This window comes from Squalius cephalus (assembly GCF_949319135.1).
Source record: "Squalius cephalus genome assembly, chromosome: 2".
Classification (NCBI taxonomy): domain Eukaryota; kingdom Metazoa; phylum Chordata; class Actinopteri; order Cypriniformes; family Leuciscidae; genus Squalius; species Squalius cephalus.
In genome coordinates, this window is record NC_137123.1 from 20,134,788 (window position 1) to 20,149,959 (window position 15,172).

The following is a 15,172-nucleotide window of genomic DNA, read 5'->3' on the forward strand; positions in this document are numbered from 1 at the left end:
ATGCAGACAGGCAGACAGACAGACAGACAGACAGACAGACAGATAGATAGATAGATAGATAGATAGATAGATAGATAGATAGATAGATAGATAGATAGATAGATAGATAGATAGATAGATAGATAGATAGATAGTTATGCTCAATGTTACTTGTCACTCGTTTAACTGTCTTCTGTGTAGTGATTGGCCAAGATCTGATCAAACTGTCTCCTGATAGGTGGCCCAGACAGATGGCCTCGTCCAATGGGCTGTGTCGATACGGCGCTCGGGTCGACTGCTGCTGGGGTTGGACACGAGTCTCCTGGGGCCAGTGCCAGCGTGAGTAACTGCTGCTATAGGGTGAACAGTGCTGTAGGGGCTTCTAGACTTCCACGCTGCTTTAACCTTCTTCCGACACTTAACAACACTTCACAGCAAGTCACCAGTTCATTGGAGTACATGCCAAATTCTGTTCTATTGAATAAATAGTTCTATTGTCAATACTCTTTTACTCTTAAGTCTGGCATAATGTTTTAGATGCTGATTTGATTGCAGGATCCATTTGATTCCACCAAATACTGTATAATGAACTGGTGACTTCACAGAAGTGGTAGAAAATGATGGCTGAAAATAAGCAAGACTATGTCTTGGGAAATAATGCTTCTAAATTTCATGCTTACTAACTGGTTTAGTCGCCCGCCGGTTGTCTGCTTTGTCTTTGAGATATTCTGCATGACACCCAATATTACGTGGTTCAGTCATTTGGAATAATTAGAAGGTACAACGAGTAGTTTGCTGCAACAGCACCACATTCCTGCAGGATTAGTTTGAGGTCTAAAAAAGACATAGAAGGCCAAGCATTCATTTAGAAAGCACATTTAAAAACAACTGAAAGTGCTGTACAATAATAGGAAAAATATAAAGAACATTAAATAAAATGATACTGAAAAAAAAAAAAAAAGTATATATATATATATATATATATATTATCAAGTTTAATTGTATCACTTCCAGCCATTGTATTACCCCTAATACCTTTAGTTGGATCAAGCATGGATTATGCTGATCTGTAATGTGCGATCCATATAAATGCATTCATCTCACACTAGAAGTGATGATGCCTCTCAAATCTTACACCGCATTAATCACGTAATGATCTTCAAGTACGGATTAGCTCATTTTATTGCGTTATCATGGAATCAGAGGATGTGCTCCCGCTGCTCATATTAATAGCGTCTTATGCTTCATTTATCAGCTGCCATATGTTCTCTACAAATCTAAAAAAGATATGCCATGCTTCTGAACAAATGTTTGACCGTATCAAAAAATGGAACAAGCCCAGCGCTGATTCATGGGCTACTTAGTGATGCATGAGTATTAGCGGCACAATGTATCGGGCAGCCTGACAAATGCAAGATTCTCTGCATGGCTTGTGCACATGATAGCCCAGCTGTTGCCTTTGCCAAAGAATCACGAGGGTCACATGCTGAGGGGCTCCAAAAGCTAATGCTTATGCTTCTATGCTAGTAGATTCTCAGCATTTCGTCTTTATACCGTATTTTGTAACAAATCAATGTTTTCTTTGTGTGACTGTGTGTGTATGTGTGCAAATGTCTCTCACACTTCACGTGGCCGAGGTACGCCCTTTGCAGATTGCGTGTTTTGGATGGTTGATAACGCTGAAAACGGTCATTTGAAGTAAATAAATATGCACAATGGGAGGCAAACAAACCGATTCTGTCCTCAATCACGGACAGCAAGACAGCCAGCGGTTGAACTCGTTAAGGGCGTTAAGGGCTCCATCGTGACTGATTACGGGATCCCTGCATCTCATATCTTTGATGAAATTGATTGATGATCACCGTCTGGCCAAAACAAACCGCAGCAATTTCAATTCGATTCGATTTGAACTGAATTGAATTGAATTGAAATTGCTGCGGTTTGTTTTGGCCGGTCGGTGAACACACTGGGTGAAGATGCACATTGAGAATGAAAGCCGTAATAAATGCATCCCCGAACACAGAGTCCTCAGGGAAAGTGAAGTGCTCGGCTCCGAAATGCTTTTCAAATATCCATCCAGTCAAAGGTTTTGTTGGGCGCCGCAGTCATACTCTATTCTCACCTCAATAACAGGAACGTGAAGCTGCAATATTTGACTTGCTCAGAACAGCTGGTTTAGGGGGCAGCCCTCGGTTTCTTGGGCTGAATTCAATCGTGATTAAGATTATACCTCACACAGCCGAAATTAGATTCCCCAATCATAACAACCTAATCATCTAGAGTTAACAAGATCTCCAGCTGAGGATGAATTTTGATGAAGTTCCTTCTCGAGAACGGCTCAGTGCGAGAGTGAAATATCTGTCTCAAGCGTCAGGACATCTCGGACTGTAATCTCTCTCTAAAAGCTGGATTTTAAAGGAAGGTTCCGGGTTCAATACAAGTTAAGCTCTATCAACAGCTTTCATAGCATAGTGTGGATTACCAACGAAGATCATTTCGGCTCATCCCTCAGGTTATAAAAAGAGCAAAAATCATAGTTACAGTAAAGCACGTTCACTGCAAGTGCTTAAGGACAGGCAGTCAACGTTCAAATTTCTTCATTACGGTTCAAACGCTTGGGGTCAGTAAGATTTATTTGAATACTTTTATTCAGCAAGAATCCATTAAATTGATGAAAAGAAGACTCTATTCTTCTAAAAGATATTTTTATTTCAAATAAATGCTGAACTTTCTATTCATCAAAATCAAAAATTATCGTCACAGTTTCTGCACAAATATATCAAGCAACAATTTAAGCTGATTTCAACATTGATAATAATAAGATATCGTCAAATCAGCATATTAGAATGATTTGTCGGCCAATGAAACCTGCCGTCAGTTTGAAGGTCTGGATATGCAAGACTAGGTCAGGTGAATCCGAAACCAGTATAATAACACTTATACTTCCAGTTCAGAGCAATTTAACTAAATAAATAGGGTAATCATTCAGTAACATGGTGTATAGCACCATGGTATCTTTTGAAGGGTAATGTTAGCTTTGAGAGTCGTCACTTCTGTAGTTTAAAGCATCATTTAATTTGAAGTAATTGGCCCTCGTGAGGACCGGTGAGGTCAGGCGGGACAAGAGGGATTTAATAGTTGAACATCTGCAACACCGCCTATCCTGTTCCTAAGCTGCTCCTAAAATACCAGCTCAGCAAAATGTTACTCAAATGTTTGAGCATCAGTAGTTCACAGGGGAGTGTGTGTGAAGCTGTGTGACTGAGGAACTGCAAAGAAACCTTTGTTATTGAGGCTGCCCTGCCTGGGCAAGAGAACATAGGAACTAGAGGAGTGAAACTCGGTTTTGTGGACCGATGAATCAAAATTTGAAGACAAATGTCTTCTTTTTTTGTCCTTTGGAAACAGTTTAAGCTTTGTTGAACACAGCTTTGATATAGTGTTTTGCACTTTGTAACAATATGTCCATTCACAGTAATATTGTGAAATTATTACTTACATTATTACACAATTTGAATATATTTTAAAATGTACTTTTTTCCTGTGATGCAAAGAATTTTCAGCATCAAAAAGAAACCTTTTGAAACATAAATGTCACTTGTGATTTTTCCCTGAAAAAAAGTTCGTCACCACGTGAAATGCGAGAGACTTTAATCTTTAATCTGTGTGTGGATTGTATGTGTTGCGTTTATAATGCTTGTCCATCATCAGCATGGCTCCCATGTAATGTTTTCATCTCACATTTAGATGAAGCTTCTTCCTTTTTTATTTTTTTTGTCTGGCCGTTTGTTTTGCAGCCCTCTACGTCTTAACCCGCAGAGTAATCGGGATAAGGTGCCAACCCCAAGGTTAGCACCACATCATATTTCCTTTGCAATCATCTTGCCTCAGCGTCATTCAGAGCACGCATCCGCTGAATACCGAGTTCCCGTTTATTTATAGTCCCCCGCGCGCACTCCTCCTTTGAGAATATCCTGATATCCTGTGAACACTTCACACCTGCTCCAGCTTCCATCTGAATATCTGGACCCTCCAGGATATTTGGATATCACTGTTTATATTCATATTTGTTTGTTCCCCCACGTCAGCCTCAAAGGATCTCACATCAAGGGTCTTTTAACACAGCAGTAGAGAGAGAGAGGACAGGAATGATGGAGGATGGAATCAGGAAACCAGATTTAAACTGGCATCTCCCATATGAGCGGTACTGCTAAATATCATGCATCTGCTTTATTGGCTTCCTGCGGATAACACGTCTAAAGCAAAAAACAACTACAACAAACATTTTAACTACTTAATTAGTTAGCTATCTAGTTGTCCTGTAGAGGCATTTATGATGTGACGAAAACTGAAATATAAATATAAAAGTAGTAAATATTAAAGTTAACATTTAGTATAATTTTTCAGATAGCACATGTACGTCTGTAAGATGTCTGCTAGAGGTCTGGAAAACATCTGCAGTGTAATACATCTGATAAACATCGTAGAAAAAGCAGCTTTACATACATTTTAAACCATATACAGGTTTAAGACAATCCCAGAGACGGTTTGCAGATGAGCAAACACTCTAAAAAATACATCTCGCAGATGTAAATGCAGACGTCAAATAGACGTCTCTAAGATGTCCGAGTGCTTTCAGGGAGATGAATGCAGCGTTGTTGCCTAACCACCATAAACCACCAATAATCGCAATAAGCTCCGCGTTTTGTTACTTTCGATAAGAAACAAGAAGAGTTTAAAAGTTGCATTTTCAGTTGAATTTGGGGAAACCACTTGAAACGTTTGTTGTGTTGAGCTATTTCAATTACTTTTGTTTGATTTGCTCATTGCAAACAGCCAATAAACCTGATTTGCAGTGGGGGTTGAATAATTTCAATTAAAACTGTGTGTGTATATGCAGTATATATATGTAATATATTGATTTATTCATTAGTTTATGTTTTATTTATTTATTCATATATAATATGTTATATATGTATTTATTTTTAGATGGGATATTGTAGCGTAGTTAGTGTGAAACTTAAATATAAATATTAAAGCTAACTTTTAATATCATTTTTAAATTCTACATTATGTCCATGAACAACAAAAATCTATTGGATGGGTATTACAGGTCTGGCACAAACCACTAGGACATGGTGCGGTTGTGCTTTGCAAGGTTTATTGATTTTTCCAGCTTGGAAAAATCATTATTAGCTTTTTAAATACTTAGTGGGCCTTATTATGAATCTTATTTTCATAAAATTCACCAATAACACTTCCTGACATTGCTTTGAAGCTGCCATCCGGTCATGCGTCATCAGAGCGCATGGATTGATAGGTATGCAATGCCGAGAATGAAAGTCTCCAGGGGTAGAGGAGCGCATGTGGTGAGAGAGGAGCTAGGCGTTTTGAAGCCAGCGGGACCGTTTGATGTGGTTTGTCAATAACGGGTACTTCCCTTGGCCCGTTTCGCCTGTGGTTTGTGTTCCAAGTGTCGGCATTTCTCTGAACCGGACCGCGGCAGATAGGTTTCCCTTTAAAGCCCTGTCCTTAAGCTCTTCATTCGTCAGCACTTAAAAATATAACCACTGCTTGTGATCACACAGCGTCCCACCAGGATTAATCCATGATTTCATCACATTTGATAACTGTCTGGCTAGCGAGATAAGGCAGCCGCCCGGATAAACTCTCAATGTCAGAGAACTCGTTTCGGTTTCCTTGTTTGTCTCCTGCCAGCTTGGGGTTTACCACCAAATTAGAGCTCATGTCCTTTTGTGTTTTAACCGTAGGGTTTGATCTTACTGTCTAACCTCTATATTAAATAACACAGGTTAAAAGCAAGGTCAACATGTACCTTTGATTAGCTTACTCAATCTAATAAGGTGGAATGAGACGGGCTGATTCTTATCTCACCATTTTGCCAGAGTGGGCTAATGCTTTTCCGCCTTCATGCAGTTTGAACAGTCTGAAAGTAGATATGCGTGTCTTTTATCACTAGTACACTTTAGTCTTGCTTTCACCATCTGGGGTCAAGGGGTTATATACTGTAGCATCTTTTCTCATTTATGTCTCTTGTAGTATTTTGTGTGTGTATTTGTGGTGTATTCTTAGCTCCTCTTTCACTCTGAGAATGGCACCAGTGAGGAAAATTAACAGTCTCTGATAGGCCTCTATAATTGGAGAGTCAACGAAGCTTTCAATGGAAATTAGTCTCAGTCGACTGCAGACTCTGGTATGAACCACCACTGAGTGCTCTAGTCCAGCCTAATGTTACAGCCAGGGTTGGTAAATTGAAACTAAACTAAATAAAATAAACGTTAGCTGAAATATATAAAACATTTAAAAAAATAAACTTAAAGGGTTAGTTCACCCAAAAATGAAAATTCTGTCAGTAATTACTCACCCTCATGTTGTTCCAACCCCGTAAGACCTTCGTTCATCTTCGGAACATAAATTAAGATATTTTTGATTAAATCTGAGAGCTGTCTCACTCCTCCATAGGCTGCTAGGTGACCGAAACTTGCTGGCCCAGAAAAGTTATTAAAGAGATCGTTAATATAGTCCAAGTGACTACAGTGGCTCAATCTTAAGTTTATAAAGCGACGAGAATACTTTTTGTGCGCAAAAACAAACAAAAATAACGACTTTATTCCACTATTCATTTCCTTCTCTCTGGGCCTCTAGTTGGTTCACGTAGTGTTTTTGCGTAGCGCTTCTGTGTTGCACGTCACCACGTAGGCTCACAATTGGTCGAAGCTGGTCATGTGTGTGATGCGTCTGACATGCAACACAGACGCGCTGCACAAAAACACTACGAGGCCCAGAGAGAAGGAAATGAATAGTGGAATAAAGTCGTTATTTTTGTTTGTTTTTGCGCACAAAAAGTATTCTCGTCGCTTGATACACTTAAGATTAAGCCACTGTAGTCACTTGGACTATATTAACAATCTCTTTAATAACTTTTCTGGGCCAGCAAGTTTCAGTCCCTTAGAAGCCTATGGAGAAGTGAGACAACTCTCAGATTTAATAAAAAATATCTTAATTTGTGTTCCGAAGATGAACGAAGGTCTTACGGGGTTGGAACAACATGAGGGTGAGTAATTACTGACAGAATTTTCATTTTTGGGTGAACTAACCCTTTAATTTCAACTAGTTGCCAAAGCAAATTCACTAAAACAGAAATAAAAATGTAATATATTTAAATAAATAAAAAAACTAATAAAATTGACAAAAACACAACAAAATTACTAAAACTTTGAGTAAAATGAAAATGGAAAATACCCAAAAAAAAAAAAAAAAAAAAAAAATCATAAAAATAAATTATATATATATTTATATGTGACCCTGGGCCACAAAACCAGTCACATGGGTCAATTTCTTGAAATTGAGATTTATACATCATCTGAATAAATAAGCTTCCCATTGATGTATGGTTTGTTATGATAGGACAATATTTGGCCGAGATACAACTATTTGAAAATCTGGAATCTGAGGGTGCAAAAAAATCGAAACATTGTGAAAATCACCTTTCAAAGTTGTTCATTTATGTTCACGATTGTGCTGCATTCACTCACAAAAATAAATGTTTTATATATTTACGGTATAGGAAATTTACAAAATATCATCATGGAACATGATCTTTACTTAATATCCTAATGATTTTTGGCATAAAAGAAAAATCGATAGTTTTGACCCATACAATGTATTGTTGGCTATTGCCACAAATATACCCGTGCGACTTATGACTGGTTTTGTGATCCAGGGTCACATATAGAGGTCTATATACACTCCGGGGCGAAAAAATAATAATACAAAAAGGCCAAGCCAAAAATGGCTATAAACTAAGCTTTTAATTGTCTTAACGACAACGTATTGGTCGGAAAACTGGCAAAATTTAAACAAATGCACTACTTAAAAAGCCATTAGTGTTTCAGAAAAACATCAAAGACAGAATGAAGTTTTTGTCAGAATATGGGAAGCTGTGTGTGGAGTGATGAATCACAATGAAACACGAGTTGCATAGTGAAGCTCCAGAGCGTTGTCTTCAGAAATCTGCTGAGAAATATAATAATAAATGCATTTCTAGCACAGTGAAGCGTGAGGAAGAGACTGTGTCATTGTGTGAGGAGCCTTTTTATCTGCTGCTATTGGTGAGTTTCTTCACTGTGAAAAGTCATTTAATGCTTTAGAGTGCAGGAGAATAATGCAGAATGGCTTGCTTTTCACAAATAAAAAGTTGAAATCAGATGTTGTTTTTCAACAAGACAATGAAAAATGCAAAGACAGCCAAGAAATGGCTTGAGAACAAGTCCATCAGGCTCATGTTTTGGCATCGGTCAGAGTCCAGATCTGAACCCTATAGTTAATATTTGGACTGGCAGACATTTTTCAACTTCTCATGAACTGTTTGAAGCCATTAACATTGTGTGGAACAACACTGACTCTTCTTCCTGTAAAAAGCTGTCTGCAAGAAAGCTATTCTGTGCTGAGTCACTTTGTGCAATTCCTGCTAATTTCCTTACCAGTGATTTGTGATTAAAATGGTTGAGACCATTAAAATACCATTAAATATTTTGGCTTGGCCCTGCACATGCAGGTGATCAAGTAACTAGGGTAAATTGGGTAACTTTTTTTTAAATATACACTTTATTCTTCATACATTTTCCACAAAAACAAAATAAACTTACAAAAAAATATATGATAATGACAATTATTTTATGTTATACAATCATAAAACATTTAATATGAAAATAAACCAAAATAGAATACCAAAGACTCATGTTGTGGCATATTTATATAACAATAAAAAATGTGCTTGGAAGCATACTTTCATTAATTCACTAATGAATATGCCATTTGGGCATCTTTGACGTACTACTTCAAACATAACTTGCGTTGCTCTGAACCTAATCTGGTATGCTATAAAAGACCGATCAGTTTCCTGTGCTGTTATTTAGCAGCAGGGCTGCAAACACAGAATCATTCTGACAACATTAGGAAGAGCAGTATGGGATGGGATGTAGCTTTTGTTTTTTGAAATTTGCATGTTTTTGTCTCTATTTTGAAGATGTCAGAGGCAGTATTTACCTCATATTCAACCCTGAGGATGTTTTCGGTAACTCTTGATTTTAAGGTTAAGTAGTTACACGTTACTACATGTACTTACTATTGTAATAACAGTAAATTATGCATAAGTATCTAACCCTAAACCAAACCCTAACCCTAACCGTAACTCTATAGTAAGTACATGTAGTTAATTGATATTACTCAGCAATACAATGCAGTTCCCTCAGTCTCGGATCTAAAATGTTTCTGATGTTGCACAGCTCTGGGCTGCTTCCCAATCCAAATGTGAGATGTAATGAGACATAAAGCAGAAGTGAGGTGGACCGTACACTCGGTTCATGAAAATGACCAAGGCAAACAATGAATTATTGATGTAGGGGGCCAGCGCTCCAAAATAATGTTTTTGTGGATCTCTCGCCACAATATCCTCAAGGTCTAATTGTATGGACACTTATTTCCCACAGTGAGAACGGTTTGATTTTTTCTCAGCACAAAAACTGAAGCCTGTTTTTTTGTTACATGTTTCCTGCACAGACTTTGGTGTAAAATGATGCTGATGATCTTTTTGCCTACAGCCGTATGTCAGCATGGCTGCAAACACGGAGAATGCGTGGGACCCAACAAATGCAAGTGCCATCCAGGTTATACAGGAAAAACATGCAACCAAGGTAAGTGCTGAAGTGTGCTTGCAGTACGTTTAAATCAATCTCTCTTTCTATTCTAAAGCACCAATTTGTCACTGCATTCATTTAAAGGCCTCTGGATGTAGATGTTACTCTGTAGGTCTACAAAAAACAATGCATCTGTTGTACTGAGTGATGTAGTGATTCAGGATGCGAGGTTTCCCTTAAGCTGATAATATCTCAATTACTGAACTAAGAACGCTGTACCGAAAATAAAACGGAGCCAAGGGACTAAATTCTGTCTGTAGTTGTCTCATCAGAAGAACGCTGGCGTCGGAGATAACCCCTGATTTAACAGGCACATTTCCATTTGAGAGGAGAAGGCTGGGAGAGGATTCTGTGCCCTCGGAAGGCAAAGGGAGAAGGTGTAATTAAAAGACGGGAAGGAAAGGGAAAACAATCCCCTCTGGAATGTGGAATAGAATCTTTTCGGTTTTCCCTTGCGTCATGGTTTCATGTCAAGTCGATTAAACGTCTTTAGCATTGCTGGACTGGGTGGGAATGATTGAATAAAAAATAAAAAAAGATAATCACAACAGATGACGTTTCTAACAGCTTCACTTGGCTTCCGTGGCGAGAGCGATTAAAAGAATCTGATGGGGATTTATAGGAAAGGGTTTATTTGTCCTGCGCGTTTCAAACTTTGACAGGTGCTGGTTAGAGCGGACACCTGGGTGGCATATTAAAATTATAGGCGGAAATAATCAAGCCTTTCATTTTCAATGTGACTGACTGAAGTGTTTTTCAAGCCGCTAATATTTTTTTTTTTTTTATTGAAATTATTTGTAGCACAACAATCAGCATGCAAATTAAATTATACCAAACAAGATGCCCAATCACTTACTAATATTATTCATGATTTATTTTGAATCCTTTGTGAAATCATAGTCGATACTTTGCAATGCAAACGTTGATTGTTAATAGCTCTATACTAATACTAATGTAATCAAAATGTGTTTTACATATTAGTTCATTTTTGTATTGACAATCTCTATATTAATAAATATAATATTATACAATTGGGGCTGAAACTAACTTTTTGCAACACCTGCCAATGGCCAGTGACTTATAAATATTTTTTTTACCAGCCATGAAACATAAAGTTACAAAAGTTATTCAGTCAAGAGCATAGTGATTGTTTTCTGTCTTTTGTTGTTTGATTGACACACAAAATTTGTGTTGATTAATAACACAAACAGCAGCTTATATATTAGGCTGCTGTCACTTTAAGAGCTAATGCACGGATCCAATACACTGATACACATGCGTTTTATTTCTCAACTGATTACGCTTAGTTACTGATACTCGCCAAGATGGGCATTTTGACATAATTATGTTTGAATTTGAATTTGAATTTTGATTTTTACTCGCGTTTGGTGCTTGGCAAATGTTAATTTTAGGCCCTGCATATGTGTGTATATATATATATATATATATATATATATATATATATATACAATAGCTCAGCCATCAATTTGCATATTTTTTTTTTATACATGAAACCCTTTTATAAAGCAGGGCCTCAATGTTAAAAGGATCCACCACAAGTGATTAGTGCAGAGAAAACCACGTGCAGTGCTGAACAGAAACAATGATAAAGAGCTTAGTGCTTAATCCATAACAATGAGGTGGGATAACACCCCCAAAGTTTAATAGCCAAATTGGGATTTAAAGGTGATGTGTGTCATTTTTCGATCTTAAAATACTTTCACCTATCCTAGTTTAATATGCAAAGACAAGTATGTGATTGAGCATTGGGCTCTGCAGTGCTATTAAAGGATATGATATATTTTGATCATAAATATAAAATGATGAACCTGTCACAGAAATGTTGGCTCAAACAATGGCGCGCGTTTGGGGCATCCGTTTATCTCAATCACGTTCTCATGGTCCGTGGTTTGGCTGGTTACACACTTTACCTTTAAGTTATGTTGTATATTTGATAGAACATGTGACATGTAGGACAGCAGTTCATGCAACTCAAAAGTACAGCCTGCAAAATGCCATGAAGAGCATCTGTAATAAAGCAATGAGCCGTGCATCACAGAGATTTTACCATAGTTTTAAAAAATGTATAATTCTGACCAGTATTCTGTCGCATTACAAGTAACGCAAGTTTAAGTTCTTAGATTACTTTTTAAGTTAGTTAAGTATTAAGTTACATGTAAAGTAACGCATTACTTTTAAATTTTCAACAAAATATATGAGTTACTTTTTCAAATAAGTAATGCAAGTTACTTTGTTTTCCAATTTATTGAGTGACAGCTCTCCTGTCCTCATGTTGAGACTAATCGTAAGTGCTGAGGTGTTGTGTGCGCTGTGTAAACATGACGGTTATTGTAGTTGCATTTTATCTCACTCTTGGTGTAAAAGGGCCTTTATATTTTCCAAAATACTTTTTGTTATTAAAAAAACAAATGCGCAAGCCCAGCCCAGGTGACTAAAAGTAACTCTAAAGTAATGTAACACACTTTCCGTAGCTAAGTAACGCAATTAGTTACTTTTTAGGGAGTAACACAATATTGTAATGCATTACTTTTAAAAGTAACTTTCCCAAACACTGGTTCTTACTGTTAATTCTAATTGGTTGAACCATATTTAGAGCTGTCAGATGCTTCATGAGCATAACCAAAATATCTTTACAGTTGCCACATTAATACTTACCTGATGTGTGGAAACTGAACTATCGATTTTATGACAAGAAATAGTCAAAATTGTAGTTTTATGCAATTAAAGAGATAGTTCAACCTGTCATCACTTACTCACCCTCAAGTTGTTCCAAACCTGTATGAATTTCTTTCTTCTGCTGAACACAAAAGAAGATATTTTAAAGATTGACTTCCATAATATGAAGAAAAAAAAAAAAAAAAAACTAATGGAAGTCAATGGGGTCCATCTACTGTTTGATTACTGACATTCTACAAAGTACTATCCTTTTAAAGCACAATAGCATTCACCTCCTTTGATTCTCAATTTTGCCAGTAAGCTAATGGCTGCAGATGCTCTTCACTGTAACATCACTGTCATGGAGACGATCTGAGGCAGATGGGCATCTTTGCCCAGAACAAATAAACTCATTAAAGCGCTAATCCATTTAGGAGTCAGAGCTGCATTCGGCTCTCCATGGATCAAATCAATGTAATAAGATGCTAATTTTCAGAGGAGGTCTCTGTTAATGAGAATCTGCTTACCTGCTGTTCCTGGAATCGGTCAGGAATCCATTATGGGGCATCAAATATTGTAAAATGCTTTCAGATATGAAGATAGATCTGCTTTATGGTCTAACAATGCGTTATCCAGGGTGCACTTCTCCGTGGCCCATGTTAAATGCTCAGTTTATTAAATGGCTATTAAAGCAATTGTTTTTAACATCATGCAGAAATTGTCTTGTGCACATGACATATGTAACTAAAATAGATGTTCCAGTCTCATGCTAAACTCTTAAGTCATTTGGCAAAATAGTAAGATATCAAATGGGTTGGCTCATACAAAATGTACACCTTTAGTCTGATTGAACGGAATGTTGGACAGTTTGGGGCTTTTTAATTTGGAAAAAAATAGTCATCTAAAGCTAAACTAAAACTGTTTTTGACTAACATCATACATAGTCTTCAGGGCAAACATAAAATAAAAATGTTTTCTTTGGTGTCTTAATGTTTAAAATTAATTAAACTCACATATGGACCCACGGATTTTAAAAGTTGCAAAGTTTGATTTTCAGCAAGCCAGGGAAAAACAATGTTTGAAAACCAATGTTTGGATGGAAAACCAATGTTTTTTGAAAAACAATGTTCATTTCCGTGTGATATTTAGGAGTTGGAAAGTCAAGCACAGCTGAGGGGATTATATGGGATTCTTATGTCATCATATAATTAAGCTGTGAAGCGCCGACATTGTTCTGTGACACTGACATTCCCGGCTCTCATCTTTTTTTCCAGTGTCAATCACAGACAGTCGTTGGTACTGTAATCGTATTTTTGAAAGCTGAAGGGTTACATTGGACTATAAACACTTTAAATACCAAACCCTTCAGTCACTCTCCACTATTTTTAGGTTTAGTCTTTTAGTTCATCACCTAATATCAGCTGCTCCAGAACAAAAGGGGTCAGGATTTTTCCAGTCATTATGGTTGGTGCTCACCGTGTAATTATGCAGCTGAGACTAAACCTGCCCACTTTTATTTATATCCAAAAAGAACCATTTTCTGCAGACAAGGGATCTTACTGTAACGTTTTCTTCCGAGAAATCATAAAATCAAAATTGAGTTTCAACAAGAAACAGCTTTAGCAGCCCATTTCTGTTCTATTTCTGTATTTGACAATAAATAATGTCGGACAAGACTTTCAGTTTTATGATTAATGGAATGGATTGTGAAAAGTGCTCTTTATGTAAATGGGGGTTGGAAGGAGCAAAAAGGAAAGTCATTTCAGAGCTGGTAATACATTTTGATGAAAAATTAAAAAGACTAATATGAAGAAATTTTTTATTCAAATATAATGATCTTTTCCACCTCAGAAACATCCCTTATATATATACAGTATATGTATATGTATATGTATATGTATATGTATATGTGTATGTGTATGTATATACAGATTTTCGCCTGCCCATGAGAATCTTTTCACTTGGTAAATAGGACAATACACACAGCCGTATTGAGAGATAACCCCATTTCTCTCGGCCGTCACAGAGGATGCGTTAAAGCGGACATAAGGCCGTGAAATTAGAGATACACTGCCCTAACAAAAGCCAAATTTTTATTAATTCATGCGCATCCATACTCTCCTTTTCTTCATAGTAAAATGGCAGTGGACGCACAAATGAAATAGGTTATTGTATACATACACCTAAAATCGTAAGGTTTGAGCATTGCGCACATGTAAAAAGTTTCTCGTGAGTTTTTGCAAAGGTCCCTTTAGGGGCTCCGTAGTAATGACTCTCTTTTGGTGTTACCAAGGCAATATGAATGAATACTTTTCACAATCAAACCCAGACCTACGTTGTTTAGCTCAGAATATGCTGAAGCTTAATACATGTCTAGGGCTTTCTTATTTTATCTACTAATAATCTTTATTTACTGAATAATGTTATTATTCTCCTCTACAGGAATATTTGTATGAATGTTTTTGTCCACGTTATCCTGTGTGCTGTTATCTGTCTGCTTTCCTCACTCCTAAAGAAGAGCAGGGCTATGTTATCCCCCCATTATGGCACAGTCACCCTCCTGTTTTTGTTCCCATGGACCACCAGCCGATTGCGGCGCCTTCAGAGGGTGAGCTAATCCTCTGTGTGTGATTTTCATGTAAGAGCACTCACCGGGTGACGCCTGCGTCCCGAATGCCACCCCTCTGGCCCACGTGCATGGTGCGAGAATCAGGACTTTCCTTTCAGCAGATCCCCAAAGCCTCCACAGGCATGGCCGGAATGACATGGAGAAAGCCATGCATGCCTTGGCAGAAACA

General features: G+C 37.4%; 1 protein-coding gene across 4 annotated transcripts in view; it reads left to right on the forward strand.

Annotated features, from left to right (window-relative positions):
• Positions 1–15,172, forward strand: part of npnta (nephronectin a) — a 51,481-nt gene that overhangs the window by 10,638 nt on the left and 25,671 nt on the right. The window contains exons 2-5 of one of the 4 annotated variants that reach the window (XM_079864728.1): positions 218–318; positions 3,777–3,827; positions 9,603–9,695; positions 14,890–14,982. In XM_079864728.1, coding sequence (XP_079720854.1) covers positions 218–318; positions 3,777–3,827; positions 9,603–9,695; positions 14,890–14,982 — 338 coding nt within the window. The remainder of the gene's footprint in view (positions 1–217; positions 319–3,776; positions 3,828–9,602; positions 9,696–14,889; positions 14,983–15,172) is intronic. The other 3 variants (XM_079864729.1, XM_079864730.1, XM_079864731.1) reach the window with 3 other exon arrangements.